The sequence below is a fragment of the Arvicanthis niloticus genome, chromosome 5, assembly GCF_011762505.2.
Source record: "Arvicanthis niloticus isolate mArvNil1 chromosome 5, mArvNil1.pat.X, whole genome shotgun sequence".
Classification (NCBI taxonomy): Eukaryota; Metazoa; Chordata; class Mammalia; order Rodentia; family Muridae; genus Arvicanthis; species Arvicanthis niloticus.
In genome coordinates, this window is record NC_047662.1 from 77,846,575 (window position 1) to 77,867,759 (window position 21,185).

The following is a 21,185-nucleotide window of genomic DNA, read 5'->3' on the forward strand; positions in this document are numbered from 1 at the left end:
TTGTCAAGACAGGTGTTGCCCTCCTCAGGCTGAGGACTCTGTAGAAGCTCCACAGCAATCAGTCGGTGCATTGCAGTGTGTTTACTGATCTGCCTGCTGTGTTTATTTTTGAACTCTGTTACTGGCTTTTGCCATGTTGTGGAAATAAAATAGATGTCCTAAGAAGATTGGGAAGAATATAAATGTTTTCCATATCTTTACCCTTTAAGGTCATCTTAGAGAAATAAGCCTGTGTTGAAAGCAAAAAAAATTCTTGGGTCATGAAGATAATGCTTTATAGTTATAAATATGTACATTGGCTTCATGAGATATGGCAAAAAATGGGATAGTCTGTAAATTTGACCTTCATTTGTTACTAATTTGAGAAAAGCACTGTTCTGAATTGTCAAGAGCTAGAGTGATTTTTTTTTTTTCAAAGCTACCCAAGCAGCAAGACTGAGGGAAACTTACTTATTTATTGACAGGCTGTTGTATCAGCCCGCAGGCTCGGAAGTGTTTGTTTCGTTTTGTTTTGAGATGGAGTTTCACCACATAGTTCAAGCTGCCCTCAAAGTCATAATCTTCCTTCCTCTGCCTCCTGAGTGCTAGGATTGCAAGTGCATGCCACCCCACTTAGAAGGAACTCAACTGTATAACTCCAGACACACTGAGCAGGCGACGTTTTCAATTTGTTTTAGTTAGTGAAGACACTGAGAGTCAGATTTCTGTGACTTGCCCCTGGTCAGAGCCACTGCCAGAGTTCAAGCCCACTCTTAGTCTTCCATGGCACTGGACCCCACCCTTACGACGGCTGTCATGTGATTTGCTTGTAGGTTACTGGTGTTAACAGTGGTCATGGTGAACAGGAAGGAGTACCTGTCAGGCCACTCTAGATCCAGCTTGCTGTGTCTGCTTTTCCTCTGAGGAAGCTGCAGGCTTGCTCTTAACAACTCTGGGGCCTGCATAGAGAAGGGTGACACCTGGTGGTGAGGTGGCAGTATTGTATGATAAAACTTGACAATCTGTGTGTTTGAAAAGCAAAGCTTTACCTTTAAATACCTTTGAGAAAGATGTTCTTTTCTGCATGAATCCATTTGTTAGAAGCCTGGGAGAACCAGGTGACCTAAGATAACTTGTTCCCATGACTGATGGGATCTAGTCACTCAGTAAGGTAGTAGCCAGGAGTCTGACTCTTTCAGTTGAAAGCAAACAGTCTTATCTTTTTACCCTTGCCATATACATATTTGTACTTGGTGAGAATTTTCAGTGGGTCCCTGACCCTTGGGGCATTTGTTTCTACAATTCAGAATAGTGTCTTTGAAGAGTGTGTGGAAACTAATTGTTCTCCTGAGTCCTTGCCAATCTGTGCTTTAATTGGGGGCTTTCTAAGGTTAAAAATATTGCAGAAGAATCTCTGTTCAAGCATTTGTTGGCTGTTTGAACTCAAAGAAAGAGTGACCTTGTACAGTTTCAATTTTTCTAAAGTATATATGCTTGTACAGCTGTGGGCTTTCAGAAATTATGCTCTGTCATTTTTCCAATTAGTGTTAAGGTCACAAAAATTCAATTCTAAAATGACATACACATTTTCCTTCCCTCTTTTATCAGATACGATTCATTGGTTCAGTCCCAAGCGAGGGAGCTTTCCCTTCAGAGGCAGCAAATTAAGGATAGCCATGACATCTGTGTCATTTACCGTCAACACATGAGTACCATGATCAAGGCATTTGAGGAGCTTCTGCAGGCCAGTGATGTGGACAGCTGTGTGGCCGAGGGCTTCCGGGAGCAGCTAACACAGTGTGCTGGACTGCTAGAGCAACTGGAGAAGCTGTTTCTCCATGGTAAGTAGGTAGAGGCACTCACTATGACTTCAGTGGGCACCGGCAGATTTGACTCTTTGGCTTTGCTGTACACACTGACCTGGCTGCTCTACTATTAAGCCCAAACAGCCACCTTCTTCACAGTCCTTGCACTTTGCTTCTCTTGTTCCTCCTTTCTTTCCTTGATCATCCTATTGGGTAAGTACTCCTGGACCATCTCTGTAAGACAACAGCAGTCCTGTCACTCACCGACATCACTGTCCCCTCTCCTGCTCCATTTTTCTTGGTTCTCATAGTGAGGAAGCAAGTGAGGAAGCCCAGTCTTATGGTGTGTAGAGTGGTCCATGAGAAGAACTACTTTATCTGTGGTCATGTTAGGAATGAACGGCCATGCTGGGGTTTTACAACTGCTCTCTTAGCATAAGTCTGTTCCCTCTAGATCTATTTGTATTTTTGGTATTGTAGACATTATTTGGTTGAAGCATCACAGTGCCCTTGAAATTGCACAATAGCTGCTCAGTGTCATAGTTACTGTTCTATTGCTATGGAGAGACACTATGACCAAATTTCTTATGAAAAATCATTTATTTGGGGTTTGCTTACAATTTCAGAGGTTTAGTCCATTGTCATCATGGTGGGGAACATGGCAGGATGAAGACAGTATCTGAGAGCTGCATCATGATTTGTAGGGGGTAGGGAGCATCACACTGGTCTTTTGTGGGCTTTTGAAACCTCAAAGCCCACTCCCAGTGACACATTTCCTCGAACATGTCCACACTTCTTAATCCTTATAATGTTCTCAAATAGTGCCACTTGCTGGTGACTAGGTATTCAAATATATGAGCCCCTGAGGGCCATTCTGATTCAAACCACCACACTCCGTTTTGTTAGGCCTTGGCTTTGTGAGTGACATGTGGTTCTCATGACCAAGTACTTCTGGTCAGATGTGTTAATGGTAAATTGAGGCTAAATCCTCAGAACTGTGTGTTGTTTTACAGGTTAGGAACCTGGCCTTAACTGAGGAAGTAAGTTTCCCAGAGACAGAGGGTACTTGGTAATGCCAGGTTTAACTGTTCTGTCTCTGTTCACAGAGAACTGATAGTTTACCTTGGTCCCTGTATGAACAGTTTAATTCCAGGATAAACACAGGGTAGCTCACCCATCTGGTAGCTGTTAATGGTTTTCCTAAAGACCTATCATAGGCTGCCTTCCTGGCATTGGTTTCTAAGCGCTTTGAGGATCCATGTATAGGAGCACTAGCCTATTTGCAGCTTTAGAAAGGCTGTTCTCTCTGGCTCCTGTGTTCTACATAAGCTCGATTTCACTGACTAGTGCAGAAGTAACTGAGTGGCAGACAGATCAAACTGGATTGACCAAGCCCATTATGTTTTGTTGTGTTTTCTTCTGATGGCTCTGGCCCTGGCCTTGGCCAGAAGGTGAGGGGAGAGTGCCTCCAACACCAGCTGCTCTCCCTCTTCAGCTGGCTGCTCAATGACTCGCTCAGCCAGAGTCTGACAAACATCCCACTTGTGGTTTTCTCTGGAGGTAGGAACATTTCAAAGCTGGCAGATGGCACAACTGTAGAACCTCATTTTCTTCGAGGTATAAAGGCCACAGGAACCCCACTGCAGCTTCCTCCCTTCATAGGGAATAAAAAGAAGCAGAGGCTGGTATTTTTTGGATGCCATGTAAGGGGTCTGGCTCTTGAGTTATAAACTGGGTTTACAATAAAGTAATTGGTACGGAATGTAGTTATATGGCACAAATTGTCAAACATTTAAATATAGACCTTAAAAAATACCAAGCATGTTTACTGTGGAATGATAGGCAATCACTACTCTGATTGTATCATTTGTGTAGCAATGCATGGGCAGCCTTGAGTTTCTGTGCCTGGACCCTTTAGGAATATGGTGTTTTTTTGTTTTTTTGTTTTTTTTTATAGCAACAGGACTCTTTGCAACCTTTTCCTTTGCTCAGTGATTGATAACAGACATTAAGCTTTAGTGGCTGCAGAACATTTTCTATATAAATGTCCCTTGCCTTATTTGATGATTCCCAGGGGATGGGCGCTTAGGTTGTGTCCATTTGGGGACTGTTATAAAGAACACTGACTTGGAATCTCAGAGCCTTCTTGCTATTTTTGTCACAGCATTTGGTTGGCAGAATCTAAGAAGCAGAATAGGTAGTAATGTCCTTTCTTGACACTTGCTAAGGGCAGAGCTGGGAACTTAGGATCCCATGAGGGGTCTGGAAGTTGAAGAGATGATATGGAGTATGCATTTTTCTGGAGTGAAGGTCTGTAGCTTTCAGATCTCCCATAGGAGTAGACACAGAGTAGATCTGTAGCTAGAGTTGTAGTCAGGTTTCCCAGTATAGCCTTATCATGATGTCTTTAAAGACAAGTTGCATCCAAGAAACGCAATAATTGAGCAAAGCGCTAGAATTAGTGCAGGAACAATTGGGAGATAGCCCCTCAATGAACTCAGTATGGCTGTCAAGGTTTGGCCACTTAAATAGAAGCCAATCACTAAGGATCCTTTGCCTTGACACTTTTCCTCACTTCTCAAGACTTCTCCTGGTCTGACGGAATAAACAGTGCAGGGATACAGAAGGCAGCTTTCATGGTAAGTTTGCTGTATTCTCAGCACAGGAGGAAATATGCACTATCCTTGTTTCCTTTGAGGAGCATAGGTTAGCTCACTTGGACAAGGTCACACAGGAGATGGCAGAGTCTGAATTGGAGATTTTCTTTGACAGCCTGTTGTAACCACTTTGATATATGTGTCTCTGTCTCACTTCTGTCAGGCTGAATGTGCTGACAAAGGGTTCCTGTTACATTTCCTGTTCTGTGACTGCTCAGACCAGTGCCATTCTATACAAGCTGTACTCACTCTTTATAGAAACTGTGTTGATCCTCTCAAAGCTTTCTTTGTTCATCCCAAGTAGAAGAGAGCGCTTGTTCCTGTTCTTCACTCTGGGTTATCTGCAACCCACACATGACAGTCTTTGACTTTGTGGTATAGGCTATCGGAGGGATGCTAGAGTGGCCTTTGGAGTCAGAAATTGGGGTTAATACTCTGGTTTGTGGGTCATTCGACTTCAAAGGTCAGATATCTTCCATGGAAGTAATAACACCTACCTTAATAGAGTTGTTTGTAAGGATTAAATGAGATTATTTTAAGTGTCTTGTGTTGCCCTTGGAAACATTGGGAGTTCAGGAGCTGACAGCCATGATTGAAAGAGGTACCTAATCTGACTACAACTTGATATTGCCATGGTTGGTTGGAATCCATGGGAGGCCTGCCCTTTTCTGAAGTGAAACCAAAGAAGATTTAGAGGTGGGGTAGAGGGGAGGTAAACAAAGGGAAGGACTCGGAGAAGAGGGAAAGCTTCAAACAGGGTGTGAAAGAAAGAAGAGGGAGGGAGGGAGAAAATAAGTAAGTTATGGTTACAACAGTGGCCCAGACTGTCAAACAAAGTGTTCTGACTCCTGTCACCACAGATTCTCTTCCGCTATATAAAGTAAGTAGTTCATGCTTCAAAGATGTAGCCTAGACGCCTGACATGGTGGTATAGGTTTATCATCCCAAGCAGGGTTGAGGAAAGAAGCTTGTGGGTTTGTGGCTACTGGGATACATAGAAGATCCTGCCTTAAAAGCAAACAAATGAACTGGTGGGGTAGAGTGGGGAGGCACAAAGCTGTCCATCCTCCTCCTCTAATTTCCCTTCTGGCTGATGCTGGACTATGTTTATTTTCTCTGGAGATATCTTACCACCACCATGCTGCCCCTCCTCACCATACCATCTCCTTGGAGGTGAGCTCACTGAGGGCAAACAGGACAGTTTCACATCCATCCTTGTATCCTCGGTGGGTGCCAGGCTCCTGGGAGGAGCCCTGGTGGACAGGAAGGAAAAAGATTGGGCTTGAGTTGGAGATGCCAGGAACTTGGGTTTGAGTGTGGGGAACCCCTGGAATCTGGGTGAGGAATTCTGTGCCAGAAGAGGCTTCTGAAGAGCATCAGGGGACAGGCTGGCTCAGCCATTCACAAGTCTCTTTCTCATTGTGGTCTTATTTGTCACCCAGGAAAGGGAAAGCTAGCTTATTTTTTTTTTAATGTCTGTTTTAAAACATGATACTCCCTCACTGCATGAGCTCACAGTTCTTAGGTTTGCCAGAGAGCTGGAAACAGTGCTTTCGTGCCCTGCATCCCAAGCTGACAGATGGTCTTCTGCTACCCTATGTCGAGGCAGTTTCCACCAAGAAACTCAGTTTATCAATTGTTATGATTCCCTCATGAATCCCACAGTGACAGCCCTTTGTCACTTCACTTTCAAAGGACCCTTTTGTGATCGAGGATGGATGTAATACAAGCTACTCAAAAGATCTTCTGTTTAACAGTGAGCGAACTCACTCTGTTGGTGGCATTGAGGCACTTGCTTCTGTGGGTATGAGTCCAGATCTTTGCTAGTTTTAAGATGAGCTCATGGTCGGGAGGCTCAGGATGCTTACAGCTATCCTAAACCAAAGACATCTGATATGTTTGTGAAGGAGGGAGCTGTCAGTGCACAGTGATACCCATGGAGCAGGCTACCATCTTGTGTTTGTTTGGAAGTATTTGAATAGCTTCTAGCTGTTGGCAAGGCTGAGCTGGTGGCCTGTCTTGAGTTCTGAGCTTGGAGGCATTTCATCAGCTGAAGGCGGGTGAGCAGCACCAGTGGCAACTAAGCTGTTGTCTGACCCATTAGGGACCATCCTTCACTCTGGGACTTTGAGATCTGGTTCAGTCATTGTGACTTCCTCCTTTTGAGGAGGAGTACAGAAGGCAGACATAGGCACTAGAGACTTACAGCATCTACAAGGCTGGTGGGTTGCCAACTTCTGGAAGCCACAGAGTCTCCCTAGTAGGGGAAAGATATGACCAAAAAAATCCAGGCATAGATGATTGGATGTAATACAAGCTACTTGCTCTGAGCTGTAGCCTGCAGTGAAGTGAGAATGGAGCACAGAGCCTTGGACTTGCAGTTCCTACTGTAAAGTGGAGGCAGGTTCTGGCACTCTCAAACTATAGTGAACCCAAGGCAGAGAGTACATTCTAAAGGAACTGTACTCGGGCTGGTGCCTCTTCACTGGGGCCATGTGTCTTTCTTCTGTGGGTAACAGTGCTGTACACTATTAGGTATGTGGTGATTTGTTGGGATAGAAATGGAGCCTGTCTGCCACACAGGCCTCCCGGTGAGAACTGTGAGCTGAATCACGATGTAAAACAAACGCGCTTGCTCTGGTGCTCTTTTTCCTTACAGGTGATGTTTGGGACCTTTTCCTCCGGGAGTTTAAAGCACTGTGGGTACAGTCTAATTATAGTCTCATTTTTCAAGGCAACAAGAGAAGGACTTTATTTTTTTTCTTTAGCCATGCATCAGTTTCTTCAAAGAGCTCATCCTGGTCTGCAATTTCCAGAGTTTTGAAGTATTTTTAAAATAAAGTTGTTAGTTGCTTTGAAATCTGGGCCTGTGCATCCTTTCAAACGATGACACGCAAGAACAGAGCACAGCGTCTTTTTCCCAACAGCATCCTGTGCTTTATTTTGTTTTCTTTTGTTGTTTCTGTTAGTCATTTCCCCTGCTGTTGACAGTGGCCTTTTCAACTGCACTCAACTGCACCTTTCAATACTGCTTTCCCCACTAATCCCAGTTCTAAGAGTCTTTCCTAGGGAAATAATTTAAATGCAGATAAATCCATGTGCACAGATATATTTGTGTCATTTATTTACCAAAATGAAAATTTGGAGATGACCTAAATACTCACTAGGGAACTGCAAGATACAGTCCACGTGTACCTGCCATAGAATGTTAGCATGATCTTCACAGTGGGGGTCTCCAAAGCAAACTTAGTAGGAGAAATATGTATACTAAAATGGGTTGTGCAAAAATGAAGTCTGTATCATCTCTGCCCACATGCATGGAAGAGAGAACAGAAGGCAGTTCAAGACTGTGCCAGCTTAGGGGAGGGGTGGGAAGAGGGAGGCTTTATGATTCTGTTACTCCCCATGGTGAACATATATTCTGTTAGTGCCACAGGATATTTGTGTTATGTTCTATGGTACTAGGGATGGCACCCAGAACTTCACATATGCTGCACTGTACCACTAACCTGTACATTCTACCACTATACTCGGTCTCTAGCCCTCCTTTTATTCTGTATCTGTGTATGTACTTGTTCATGTGTGTATACATATGTTTGTGTGTGTGTGTGTGTGTGTGTGTGTGTGTGTGTGTGTGTGTGTAAGGTCGGGGCTGCTGGAGTAGAGGGCAGAGGTTGATGTTACATGTCTTCCCTGTCTTCCATATCATTCAGCTTGGGGATCACTGATTTTTCTAGGCTGCCTCTTCAAGAAGCCCTGGGGGATCTTCTGTCTCTCCCTCTCCAGTACTGGAATTATAGTCATAAACTGCTGCTTTAAAAATATATGTTGGTAGGTGCTAGGGATCAAACTCTGGTCCTCATGCTTGTATGACACTTTACTATAGATGTCTCCCTAGACCCAGCAGCCCACCTTGTGCATTTTTATTATGAAAACAGTCTTACTAAGTTGCTTAAACCAGCTTGAATTTAGGATCCTCCTGCCTTGGTTTACTAAATAGCTAGGATGACAGGCCTTTGCAGCTTGGCCCTGTTGTTATCTGTTTAGAAATAGGAAGGAGGGGCATCCAGAGAACCATTGTGGCTGGTTTCTAGGTTCAGTCCTGTCATCTGGACCCAGTGCATGAGACAGTATGAGTAAACTGAACTTGGGGTGGTCCCATCCCCAAGGTCTGATTGTTTTCAAGAGCTTTAAATATACAGGTCCATGGTTCTGCAAATACCTGAACAAGGAAGTACCAGCAACCCATTTTGAAAATTGTTGTCATCCTCTGATCTTGTCTCTGCTTCCAGGAAAATCAGCCAGAGTGGAACCACATCCCCAGAATGAACTGCTAAAGAGGTGAGTGTGTAGCAGATGCTAAGAAAACACCAGGACTGTCCAGCTTTGGTTTTCTTGCCAGTTCTTTTAACTTAAGGCTCCCTTTCTTTCTGTAACTTTGCTGCTTAGTACATGAGGCATTTAACTATGTGGTTTGCACTACTTTCCCATTTGGCTCACCCCTCTTCAAAGAGTACAGCATTGTCTAGTACCAACTGGGATTTACCCTTGTTGCTTCTGATGCCACAAGGCAAGCATTTCCATTTGCTGTTCAGAATGAGGAGCGTATGGGTCAGAACTACACACCAGCAATTGAGTGGTATAGCTAGGGCTAGAACTCAAGTCTTTCTTGCTCTGGCACTAGTTTTGCTGCCCTGCCTTTTAAGGATAAGGATGAAACATGGATTGTATACTTCTTTTGGCCAACTGGCTGTACTGAGGACTTGCCTACTTCTGTCCAAACGTTTTGATGCTCCAAAGGCTGTGGAATACCTTCTTTCATGTGTGTGGCCATTGAGGTTCCTGGGAGTGAAATGAAGAAATGGATTGTCTGGGATGCAGAAGCATAGATTTCATTGGCAGGCAGGGGGGTGTCCCTATCAAAGTTTCTATGGTCATAAAAGAAGCACTCGTTCCTCTGTAGTATCACCAAAGATCCCTCCTACTTCAACCTATGCATCCATTTTTATTTCACATCCTGCTGGCAGCTGTAGAGATGGAAAAGCATGCATCTTTGAGTGGCACTTGTCCCACCTAGTCACGGGATCTGAAAAATCAAAGCAGCTGTGCTGGGACTTCCCTGGATTATGTCTATGGTGGATGCAAAGAAGACATGGCTGGAGGGGCAAGCTGGCCCCATGAGTGGTCCACAGGAGCTGTGTTAGGAATTCTCAGCCCAACACCCTTCTACAGGACTAATGGGGGCCTCTGAAGTTAGGGAAGTTAGGGTGGAACTTTAGTGGAAGGGAGACAAGGAACCTCTTTCTGACCTCTTCAACCAAGTGTGTCTCTCCTTTCCATCTCTGGCGGCTTTGCTTTTCCTTCTGCTCCACCATTTTCAGCTGTAGACTCAGCACTCAGGTTTCCTGAGCTAATGAAGTGGGTACCCTTGGCCCAGCTGTCCATTCCCAAGGCAGCAGCAAGCCCGGGATTCATCACACTGTCTGGGTGCAGCTGCACTTGCATTTACCTGTTAATGGATGCACTGCAGTTTCAGAGTCCTTCGCTCTTGTCTAAGTGCATGAATAATGAGATTGGCCACTGATAAGTAATGGGGAAAGGGCAGTGAAAAGAACTTAAATTAAGGAGCTTATCTCTATTGGAGATTCACTTGAGCTTTTCATGGTGTTCAGGTGGGTTTTCCTAGTGGCTTACCAACCAAATGACTGCCAGAATGATGATATGGGAGTCTGCAGGGGTACCATGAAAACTTACAGATTTTTAAGTCTAAGGCCACCCCGTGGATTTGGATAGACTCCTATATTCTCCTGAGTCTGTGGGGCCATGCAAGAGTAGGTCAGATCTGAGTGGTGCCACTTAGTAACTGAGATGACCCCTGGCTCATGATGAGCGTTGGCTACCTCAATTGTCAAGGGCAATAGTGCATTCTTCCTCAGAGGGGTGTCATTGAGGACAAATAAAGACCCAGAACAGAGAGAACAGCACTTTGTAACAGGTGTCACCGATGTGCGCCCCAACTGAAGCCCATTCTGTCTTCAGAATGTCACTGTTTATTCATTGTTATAAGGAAACAAAAGAGCTGGCTGAAGTTGCGTGGGTTGGCCTGTCACAAAAAAGAAAATAACCCTAAATATTAAAATATGTTGTCGAGCTTCGGATCAGAATGGTACATTTCATTTTTTAAATTTTAAACATGAATTTCTTTTTTTTTATTTGAGAATTTCATATGAGTATTCTCTTTTTATAGCATAGCTTTTTCCCTTTAATTTCTCACATGTTCCCTCCCTTCTCATATCCATGGCCTCTTACTTTTGGCTTATAATTGATACATACATGTTTGCATATAAATTTATAAATACAGTCTACACTATACGATCTCAGCAGGTTGTAGTTGGAAATGACTTATCTTTCAATCTTGAAGGTTAAGGACTGAGGAAGACAACTTACCCTACCAACATCTCCTTCCTGAATCTCCTGAGGCTTCTGCTTCTCATGCTCTGTCAGATGATGAAATGTCTGAGAAGTCCTTCCTGTCCAGAGACCCGAAGCCAGACAGTGAGGCTGAGAAGTACCCAGCAATGGTGAGCAATTTTCCTCAAGGTAAGCAAAATGTCATGAAGCACCTGAGGCATAACCAGGCTGTCTTGCCTTTGTAAGAATATTGGGCTGATGTCTGACCATTTTTGCCAATAAAGGGAGAGCCTTTGAGGGCCAAAGCTGCTCATGGAGGGTGGTTTATCACTAGAAGGACCCATGGTGAGAAAAGTGTGGGTGGCAACGAGGAAGTCTTGCTTGTTTTTAAATGACTTGTATGGTTTCGCATTCTGCTCTTCTCACAGGCTGGGTTGAAAGCCCTGGGGTTGATTGCTGTACTTAGTTTCCTTCTTTGGTTTCTAAACATCTTGAAACATGTCCCTTAAGGTGTGACTCTTGGCTATAAGGTCAAGCCCTTTGTTTAGATCTACTCAGGCTGCTGCAGATGGATGCTGGGGACAGCAGACAGCACAAACCATTCCTCACAAGTCTAGTATGTGAACAGCAGAGGTCAAGGTACCTTATAGGAAGTGTAGCTGAGTTCTAGTGAGGATTCTCTTCCCACTTGAATCCTGGAATAGAGAAAGAAAGGTCAGGGGAACTCCATTGTGGTCTATGCCATAAGGACATTAATCCTATATGATCTAATTTCCTCTTGGGTCTCCATCCCCTCATACTATTACATCTGTGCTGAGGTCTTCAATGTAGGACTTTCGAGACACATACGTTCTGCCTTGCTCTGCTTCTGGATATGGACTGAACTGGCAAAATCAGCTTCCCGGGGCCCGTCCCCCAATCTCCTTTCACCTTACCGTCTCAGTTTCTTCTGTTTGGCTAGGAAATTGGTCCTAGTGCTTGTCATTCCATATATTTCAAACATTCAAAGGACCACAGAGGCAGAGCAGATATGCTAAGCAAAGTTTCTACCAAAAGACTAAATAGTGAATATCTGTAGCCATGCAAGGTGTGTCCTCCTCAGTTGCCCAGCTCTGCTGTGAAGCACAAAGTGCCTGTCGATGATGAGCGTGGTTTGAAGCTTTTGGTCTACACAGCTAGATTTTTTTTGGATGGAGATGTTTCACCGATACATTAGTAAAATTAGAGTCAAACCTTTGGCCCAAGGTGTCCTCTGAGACTCCTCTGGACACTCATGTCCCACATCTTAGACATAGCTAAAATATGACATGCACATTCTTGATAGAACTCAGGGACCAGCCAGGTCTTCTAGTAGTTAGTCACATGGATCTCATTTTCTGGGAGTTCTGGGGTTATCTCTCAGATTTTTGTGAATTTGTGAGTACTTGATTTCTCTGTTACTTCTGGTTGTGGGTTCTGCCTTCATCTACTTTAGGTTGAACTGTAAATCATCTCCCTCCTTTTATACTAACTCTACTGTGACACTCAGTCCCTTTCCAAGATACTGAGATTGCTGTATGACGCCTGGTCACATAGGTAGACTGTGCCCCCAATATGCTTGAGTGCTGAAATATGGTAGTCATTATGACAAAGGCTTTGGGGTCATTCAGAGGGAATGTGATCCCTGTTTTCTATGTGTTCTTGGGCAGAGCTCTCTTCTGCCTCTCAATGTATTTTGTTTTTAATATGGTAATAGGTATAAGATATAATAGATAAAAATTTTATTTTTTCAAGTTTCTTAGGTGTTCAGGCCCCTCTGCTGGCTTTGTCCTGTGTGGGATGTACTGGGCTGCCTCAGGCACTCATGCACATTTCTGGCTCTGTTTTGAGTAGGAACCCAGCTCTCTAGAGCCGTCCAAATACATCCACTGGTTTTTTGTTTCTTTGTTTTTTTTGTTTTTTGTTTTTTTTTGTTTTTTTTTTTTGGTTTGTTTCTCTTCTTCATTTTTGTCATGTTTGTAATCTGTATAGAGAGATAATTCAGCATCTTTTCCTTTGCTCATTTAACATTCTATCATAGACTTGCTGACATGTTGTTAGATAATGTCACTCTTAGTGGCTTTAGAACAGTCCTTTGAATGGCTGAGCTGTATTTTTCCTTATGTTCCTAGTGCTCAGCATTTAAGTCATTTGTAGAAATTCACAATTGTAAACAATGCTGGGGGTGGGGTGCATCTTGAACTAAAGCCTTCCTCTTAATTGAGGGCATTTTCTTAATATAGATACTCCAAATTTGGAACTACCTGGCAGAAGACACACATTTTTTTTTTCCTATTCTTTCATTTTGTGTCTGGTAGCTTTTTATAAGATTTATGGTTTTTATGAGTTAACACTTATGGAAGAGTTTACTGTTAAGACAGGTAGATCCATTTCTCCCAGTTTGGAAAGGCTAGTATAGTGTTTCTTTCTTCTCAGCATGGCTGCATAATTAATACATAGTATCTAATTCCACTGGGAGTGTGTCCTCCAGCTCTTGTGATAATTCTCACTTCCAGCCAAAGACTCTGTGAACGATGGCTTGTTTGGAGCAACATCACTTCACAGCCTGTACTGTGTGGTTCAAGTAAACCAGCAAGGAATGTTGCACTCAAACCAGTGAGCTCCTGGTTGACTCTGGGCTGAAGGGCTCCTGGAAGAAGGTTTGCAGGGGCCTCAAGGCTTGGGCTGGGAGGGCCAGTGCTGGGTACACCGCGAGTGTGCACAGACAACCTTCCCCACCATGCTGCAGTGGGAGGCAGACATCCTACCAAATGACTTGCCACACTTCTGGCATTAATAGGAGATAGCTGAAGGACTGGGAATTAAGTCATCTCATAAACATTCAAATTCATGGCAAAATTACTATTTAATTAGGAAAAGATCTGTAACATTGTGCTACTTTTAAATGAAAGCCATTTTGGAGGAATTAAAACTGGGTCATAACATTAGTATAATGTTTTAAAACAAACATTACTAAGACATACTGAGTGTACCCTAATTGATGAATTAAAGACATTAGTTTTGCCTTTGGATACTTAATGTGATTATGTTTTAAACATTGACTCTGGAAATCTACCTCTAGAGTGAAACTGTGTTGCCTTCTTCCTCTGCTGAAGTGAGATATATAGAGGGTAAAAAATTGATGCATGCTTATCCTAGAAAATTTGGAAAAATTAAGTTTGTATATATTATGTGATATGTTAAAATGTCTAATGGGGGTTTTGAGAAACCTGAAATCTATCACCCTGAAGTAACTGCAGTTAATAGCTCATTGTATTTGCTTCTTTGGTATGTTTGCTTCTGCTATCCTCATGTTCTTACATAGAGAACTGCGATTATGTTGTGACCAATTTCATAGCTTTTGAAATTTAACATAATAATACATTTTCCATGGTATTTATAGTTTTCATAACATAATTTAATAGCTGTGTAATTCTGCATCATAGTGGATGGACCTCAGTTCAATGAACAATTTGAGATGTTACAGTTTCCTGTTACATGTAAAGCTCTGGTGTGTATTTCATGCATTCTGGCAAATACCTGTGAGCATTTTACATGAGCTCCTTAAATAGAGTCCTGAAAGTAGAGCAATTTGGGAAATGATATTGGAGAACTTTCCTAAACCTAATGATATAAATAGCCCCAGTAGGTCCTCCGTGTTTATATGCACACAGTGAGTGATCTCAAAAACACACTTATTATTACCTTTCTCACTAGCATTCTTTTAAGTCTTAAAATTAATGAGTGATACATGAATGGATAACATATTCCTTGCAAAAAAAGAAAGAAAGAAAGAAAGAAAGAAAGAAAGAAAGAAAGAAAGAAAAGAAAAAACTAGTCTTGAAAAATATCTGGATTCATTATAAACGTAGTTTAATCAACTCTTAGGCAGTTCAGGCCGACTTGAAAGTGATCTGTTAGTTTTACCATAAGGAAGATTTTAAATTAATATTTGATATCGAAAAGAATAAAAGACTACATTACAGTTAGCATTAAAATTGTATGGAGTATAATTTTTGCGTGTGATGTAAAGTTGCTTCCTCGTGGATGGCTGCAGAGAGCCATTACAGAGATGTGGCCATGGGCTGTGGGAAATAGCTTAGCCTCCCCCAAGCTTGCGAAAGAATTGCCAGCTGCTGACTGTCTCGATATATCCAAAACTGTTGAAATTTCAAGATCTCTGCATAATCTATAAATTATTCAATTTGTTGGGGGCTTCATATTTTAAATTTAAAATGTTCTTCCTTCCTACAGACTTACTAATGGAACACATACAGGAAATTCGAACTTTGAGAAAGCATTTGGAAGAATCTATTAAAACAAATGAGAAGCTCCGGAAACAGCTGGAACGGCAGGGGTCTGAGACTGACCAAGGTGAGGAAAGGCCTTTCCCAGGGTAAGGAGTTGGGTAGAGTAGGTTGCTGCACTGTGATGTGTTTGTCTAAGGAGGCTCTTTGTGGACCAGGTGGGCTGGAGAGGTCTGCCAGCCTCTGGGGTCCTAAGCCGTAGCTGGGTCCTCACTGCAGAGGTGTAAATAGGGATTCTAAGAAAATAGAATCATATGTTGCCTTTTCATCAATAATAGACCAAAAACTGTCAGCATTTAGCAGTCTGGCAAATTATTCATGTCAAAGGTGGAGAGCAGTAGTCCCATAAAACAACAGTTTGCTCTGAAGGGAATGGTCTTCCTTGGAAACTGAATACCTATAAGGCACTCATTCGTAAAGTTTAGAAATTTATCCGTCTCACTGTGTGCTTTTTAACCCCACCCTCCCTTCTTTCCTCCTGACTTTCATTGTGTTAAGTTGGTTGGGTTGATCTGCGGCGTGTGGATGTAGCTCTTCTGTAGATTGGTTCTGTGACTTTGAGCAATCTAGTCTTAGTTGTTTCAGGACACAGAGTATTAAATGAGGTGGTATCATGAACAGAGCCTTGCTCAGTGCTCACTCAATAAACAGTTGCTTTTATCACTGTTTTATTTTGCTATCTCATATATTGTGGCCAGTTTAACTCCTAATGCTCTGCAGTGGGTGAGGACCCTGATGCCATTTTAGACATGTATCACTGAGTTCTAGAAAGGCAGTGCTCATGGGTAAGACTTAGGATTTGGACATTGGTCCACTTCTGTAGTCCACACATAGGGCAGCTTTCAGGAGTTCTGAGATACTGGTTTCATGAAACACGAGAAAGAAATACATGCCTAGGCCTTTCATGTTCACTCTTGGTAAGGCCTGAGTTAGATTCATTCTGTTTTACATTTTCCCCAGAAAATCTAATTATAGAATTATCTGGGGGTTCAAATGACCACTGGCTGCAATGGAGCACGAATTGCTCTGGAGAGTAATTTCCTCTGACAAGAAAGTTTACAAAAAGGCATTCATAACGTATTTATGTACACAAGAAGATGTGTTGTTCTCACTGTGTTGTTACAGTCTCTAGAAAGAAAAAAATAAAAGTAGTTGTGCCTTCCCCTAAGGTCAAATGTTGATGTTGGGAGTAGGTCTGAAAGAGGCAGGACTCCTTACGATGTGGAGCAGAGAAGTTCCAAAAAAAAAAAAAAAAAAAAAATGTTATCTTGTGCCTTACCACCTCCAGCTCACTACCAGTTGTCTGTGCTCACTGCAGAGATGGTACTCAAAGGAAAGTCTGGTTTCATAGCATTCCAGAGGTGGTCTTCACTATGCTTGATGAATCAGAGCTGTTTTATGGCCTATTATTTATTTTTTAGTAACTACCGTGACATTGGTCATTGTATATTGGAATTTCTGCTATTTAGTCTGACCAGGCTTTGGTTCGCTTGTGGCCTCCCTCACCATTCCCCTAGATTCTAACACAGATGATAATCATAGAATAACAGTATAGGCATGGCTGTGTTGCTAACTAAGACTGGGGGGAAAGTTACACAACTTGCCTCATGCCTTGCAATTATTAAGAAACAGGAGCTAGGCCAGGGACTCTGAAGTGATCCCAAAGTTTATTGGGACAAGTAGGGGGGAGATGGCGTGAAGAGACAGTTATGAATAAAATTAATCTGACTTCATTTTGCGTGACTCACTTGCTGGAGAAAAAAGTTGTGTAGAGCAGGAATACTATTTCTAGGAGAGCTAACTGCATGTTCCTTGCAGGAGGGTGCACACCACAGGTGCCTGTTTGCATACCAGGGCACTTTCAGATGCAGGTAGCTGAAAAGAAATGTGAGAGCAGAAGCAGGGAAACGGGGTATTTGTTATCCTTTCACCTGTCCCAAAAACCCCAGAGGCAAATAGCTCTGAGGCAGGGATGGCCTGATGTCTATGGTGACTGTTTGGTATCACCATCCCATCCTCCTGGGACTGTCCAAAGCATGGGATGGAAGAGCCTGGGGCTTCTCTCTTCTCTAATGGAGACTCTCCTTGAAGCCTTCAGAAGACTTCACTTAGGTCTCACTGGCTGCCAGACCATGCTCACCTGATAGCTGGGAACACAGAGATCTGGCATGTCAGTTGTGGTATAGTAAGTGAAATGAGTCAATTTGGAAACCAGGAGGAGCATCTGTCTGCCACACAGAGAAGACACTGGGCACACCATAGGTGCTTGGAGGACAGCTGTGAATGGAACATCGTAATGGTGCAGACAAGAAAGCTGTGCAAAAGGGAGTGGAGTGCTGTGGTTGTGAGGCCAACAAGGTGCCCAGCAAGAGACATCCTCTAGGCTGACTGCTATAAAGCAGTAAATTTTCAGCAGATAGCAACTTGTTGACAAGGAGTAGCCTCCCATCCGTCTAATTCTAGACCCCCAATCTCTACAGTGTACACTCAGGAAAGGCAGATTAAGCCAGGAATTGAAAGAGTGTGGTTTAGGAGAGGAAAGGGATATGGAGAGCCCAAAGTCATCTGGTTACCTGCATGTTCTGGAGGCTGGGGTCTGAGTGCAGAGAGAAAACAGAATATGCTGTGGCACTGGCACAGAACTTTGGAGGGTCTTAGTTCGAGACTAAAAAGTTAGATCTTTTGTTTCATTTGATGGTCTTTTGCAGTGGCAGGGCATCATGAAAGGATTGTGCTGGAGTTGATAACCTTATTGGTAAGACAGCAGGGAAAGGAAGCCAGCCAGGCAAGGTTCGAAGGCATAGATAACAAATGAGAGTCTGCCTTAGGCTGAGACATTCTCAAGAAAAATCAGCAATTGTGATTGCTTGCATGGACAGGAGGACAAAGGGGAGTTTAGGACAGCTCTCAGGTGCACGCCTGGGTCAGGGATTGGAGTATGTCATATTCTAAGACAGGGAGAGGGTAAGAAAAACCAGGGAGACTGTCAGACTGTGCTGCCTCAGAGACAAGGTCAAAGGCCTTAGAGGCAGTTGGCTATGATGGCTGCCACTTTCATCTCTTACCTGCTATGGTTCAGCTCTCAGCTTTGTTTATCTTTGGAGTGGTTGAAATATTGAGGCCTCCTCTTGCCTCCCCTTTAAGATCACTGTCCTTGCCGTTTAGGCTCTGGCTGTATGTTACATGGTTCACCAGGATAGTTTTCATTGCATACTGTATTTCTTCATTATTTAAATGTATTTCCTTGAAAGATTCATTCATCCTACCTGGAGGCTATCTATAAATCACTGTTCATGTGTGTTCTTATAGTTTCCACAAATGTTTCTGCTTATGGCTCAGAACTGCACTGCTCTCTGACATCAGAAATACATTTCCTGAGGAAGCAGAATGAGGCCCTCAGTATGATGATTGAGAAAGGGTCCAAAGGTAAGGAATCAGAGGCCACCAGCAGCCTGAGCCCCAAAGCCCTTGCCTTTCAAGGATTGCCAGAGCTGACATCTTAAGTTCCAATGGGGTGGCTCTGACAGCTTTCTGCCTTTAACTGTCCATCTATTGTAAGTAGTATTCCTGTTTTATAGCTAAGAAACAGGGGCACAGAAAGGTTAAGGAGTGCCTTACCTAGCTGTTGTGACAAGTAAGGTAGAAAGCCCCCAACACAGTGTTTCTACTACCAGGGTCTCAGTGCATGTTACTGTATTTTCTTGTCCCATCATCACTGAGGAAGAGAAGCACTGGAAATTTAATACTGCCAACTCTCAACCTGAGATTTTCTTCTATCAGTGAAGTTTATCCAGCATTCCTTATAAAGATCCTTCTCTTAATTCCTTCTCTTGGAGCTTAGCTGCCTCAGAGCTTTTACTTATGTTATCACTCATACTTAGAATGACTCTAGAGTGCAGGATTATTAGCCCTGTTTCTCAGGTAACATTTAACAGCCTAAACAATGGCCCTACTATGTTTTCTGAGCCAGAGGTGCTAGACCTGGAATGTGGGCCAGCTAATCCCATAGTCCTGGGGGATATAGATACTGATTTTGCCTTAAGAGTCAAAATTTGGGCTTATGCAGCTCATTCATTCATTCATTCATTCAGCAAGCAGCCTTTTTCTATCCTGACCTACAGGGGAACTAGGTAGATAAATAAATGAGCCTTTGTATTATGTATCAGAAGACTGTAGTCTGGTGGATGAGATGGGTAAACCTAGAGCAAGCAGGACTGAGGCTCTGTGATAAAGCTGTGCTAGAGAGCTGCAGGCCCTCAGCTCAGAGAGCCTGGTCCTCATGGGGTAAGTCTAGACAGGAAATGAAGGATTACCCAAGGTGACTTAGGATCAGAGGAAGTTGGCAGACAACGCCCAGGTTAGAGATGAGGAGAGTGGACCAGTTAGGAATGATGTAGCTGTGCTAAGGTCATGAGGACCAACAGGAGCGCCATGTTACATAGAACTTTTGAATCATGGTTAAGAGTAGCTCCACATCTAGATTGTGCCCCTTCAATCTGTATGGCCAATGGGAAGTCTTACCCCTACCATTCCTTTGTTTCTCATTTGCAAGATGGAGAAATTTACAGTATCTGCCTTGACAGTATGCTGCAAAGATACAGGACGTTGAGATGTGGCACCTTACTATAGTGCCTGTGCAGTTAGTGTTGGGACTTATCACCATTACCACTCCTGCTCTGAAGGTCTCGGCAAATACTCCTGTACCAAGGGTAACCTCATCTTTGCCCCTGCCCAGGGGCACCGAGGAGTGAGGAGCATCACTTAGGATCACTGTCAGCAAGTAGAGAAGCCACACTAGAAATCAGTCACACCACTGCTTACTTCCAGCTCTAGGCCTTACTGTTTCCTGAGCCTCCAGGATGATTTTATCCTCTGCAGGGCCCATGGCCTCCTGTGGGGGGCTCTCTGTAAGAGGCCTGCTGCTCTCCACACTCAGTGACATCTGGGTTCCTGCCTGTTGCTCTACCCACTGTGTATACTCTCTAAGGCAGAGAGTAACGAGGTTTTCAAGGCCCATTATGTAACAAAGTTAAACAGGCCCCTTTCATTTCAGTAATGTTTAATCTGCAGCCTTGGTGTTGACAGATTTATCTGCCTAAAATGCATGAGATAATTGGAATGCCAGAACCATCAATGCCAGATCAAATCTCATTCTTTTCTGTATTCTTGGAGTGCTTGAGCTGAAGCGCTGTACCAGTGTAATAAGGTTGGAAAAAACAAATGGTATCCCTTCTCATTCTGGTGTTTGCAGATAAACAGAAAGAGAATGAAAAATTACGTGAGTCCCTGGCCAGGAAAGCTGAGAGTCTTGAGCACCTTCAGTTAGAGTACACCAGTGTAAGGGAAGAAAATGAAAGATTGCAAAGAGACATCAGTGAGAAAGAGAGACACAACCAGCAGCTGACTCAGGAGGTCTGCAGCAACCGCCAGGAGCTGAGCAGGTAGGCTTGACCCAGCTATTTCTGGTGGCCTGGGGATGTGATCATAAAAGTGTGAATGGTCCTCTAAAAGAGGAGAATGCTGGGGGCTAGATGATGTTTTCTCCTATAGTGGTCAAGAATAGGGTTTCTGAAAAGACCTCTTTTGAGTACATAGTGAGCATGGAAGAGCTGAAACTATCTAGAGATAGCCATGTTGTCAGAAGGCACATAGGCCCTTAGACAAAGTTGCTGTGGTGATTCAGAGAAGGTGCTGAACCTGGCTACAGTAGGAGCTGAAGGCAGAAAGGAGGGTGGGTGCTTAACCCTGTTGGGACCTCTTGTATAAAGACTCCAGTTTTGCTCCAAATTGTTTAAGTCACTGGAAGACTTTGATTGAGCCAAGAAGACATGAATCTGTTCACCGTCCTTCTTGGGCTCTGTCTTCATCCATCTGTCAACACACAGGATTTTCTCTTCTGTCTGAGCAGCTACCCCCATCTTTCTGCCTAAGTGTGCTACCAGAAATCCTTGAGCAGAGTGACTATTCCCTAGCTCTGAACATCTGGAAAGAGACAGCCTTTTGGGTTC

General features: G+C 43.3%; 1 protein-coding gene across 13 annotated transcripts in view; it reads left to right on the forward strand.

Annotated features, from left to right (window-relative positions):
* Positions 1-21,185, forward strand: part of Cdk5rap2 (CDK5 regulatory subunit associated protein 2) — a 176,080-nt gene that overhangs the window by 133,909 nt on the left and 20,986 nt on the right. For 9 of the 13 annotated variants that reach the window (XM_076934786.1, XM_034503416.2, XM_076934784.1 and 6 more), the window contains 6 exons: positions 1,588-1,820; positions 8,734-8,782; positions 10,863-11,041; positions 15,125-15,244; positions 18,487-18,603; positions 20,429-20,618. In XM_076934786.1, the coding sequence (XP_076790901.1) occupies positions 1,588-1,820; positions 8,734-8,782; positions 10,863-11,041; positions 15,125-15,244; positions 18,487-18,603; positions 20,429-20,618 (888 nt within the window). The remainder of the gene's footprint in view (positions 1-1,587; positions 1,821-8,733; positions 8,783-10,862; positions 11,042-15,124; positions 15,245-18,486; positions 18,604-20,428; positions 20,619-21,185) is intronic. The other 4 variants (XM_076934788.1, XM_034503415.2, XM_076934794.1 and 1 more) reach the window with 1 other exon arrangement.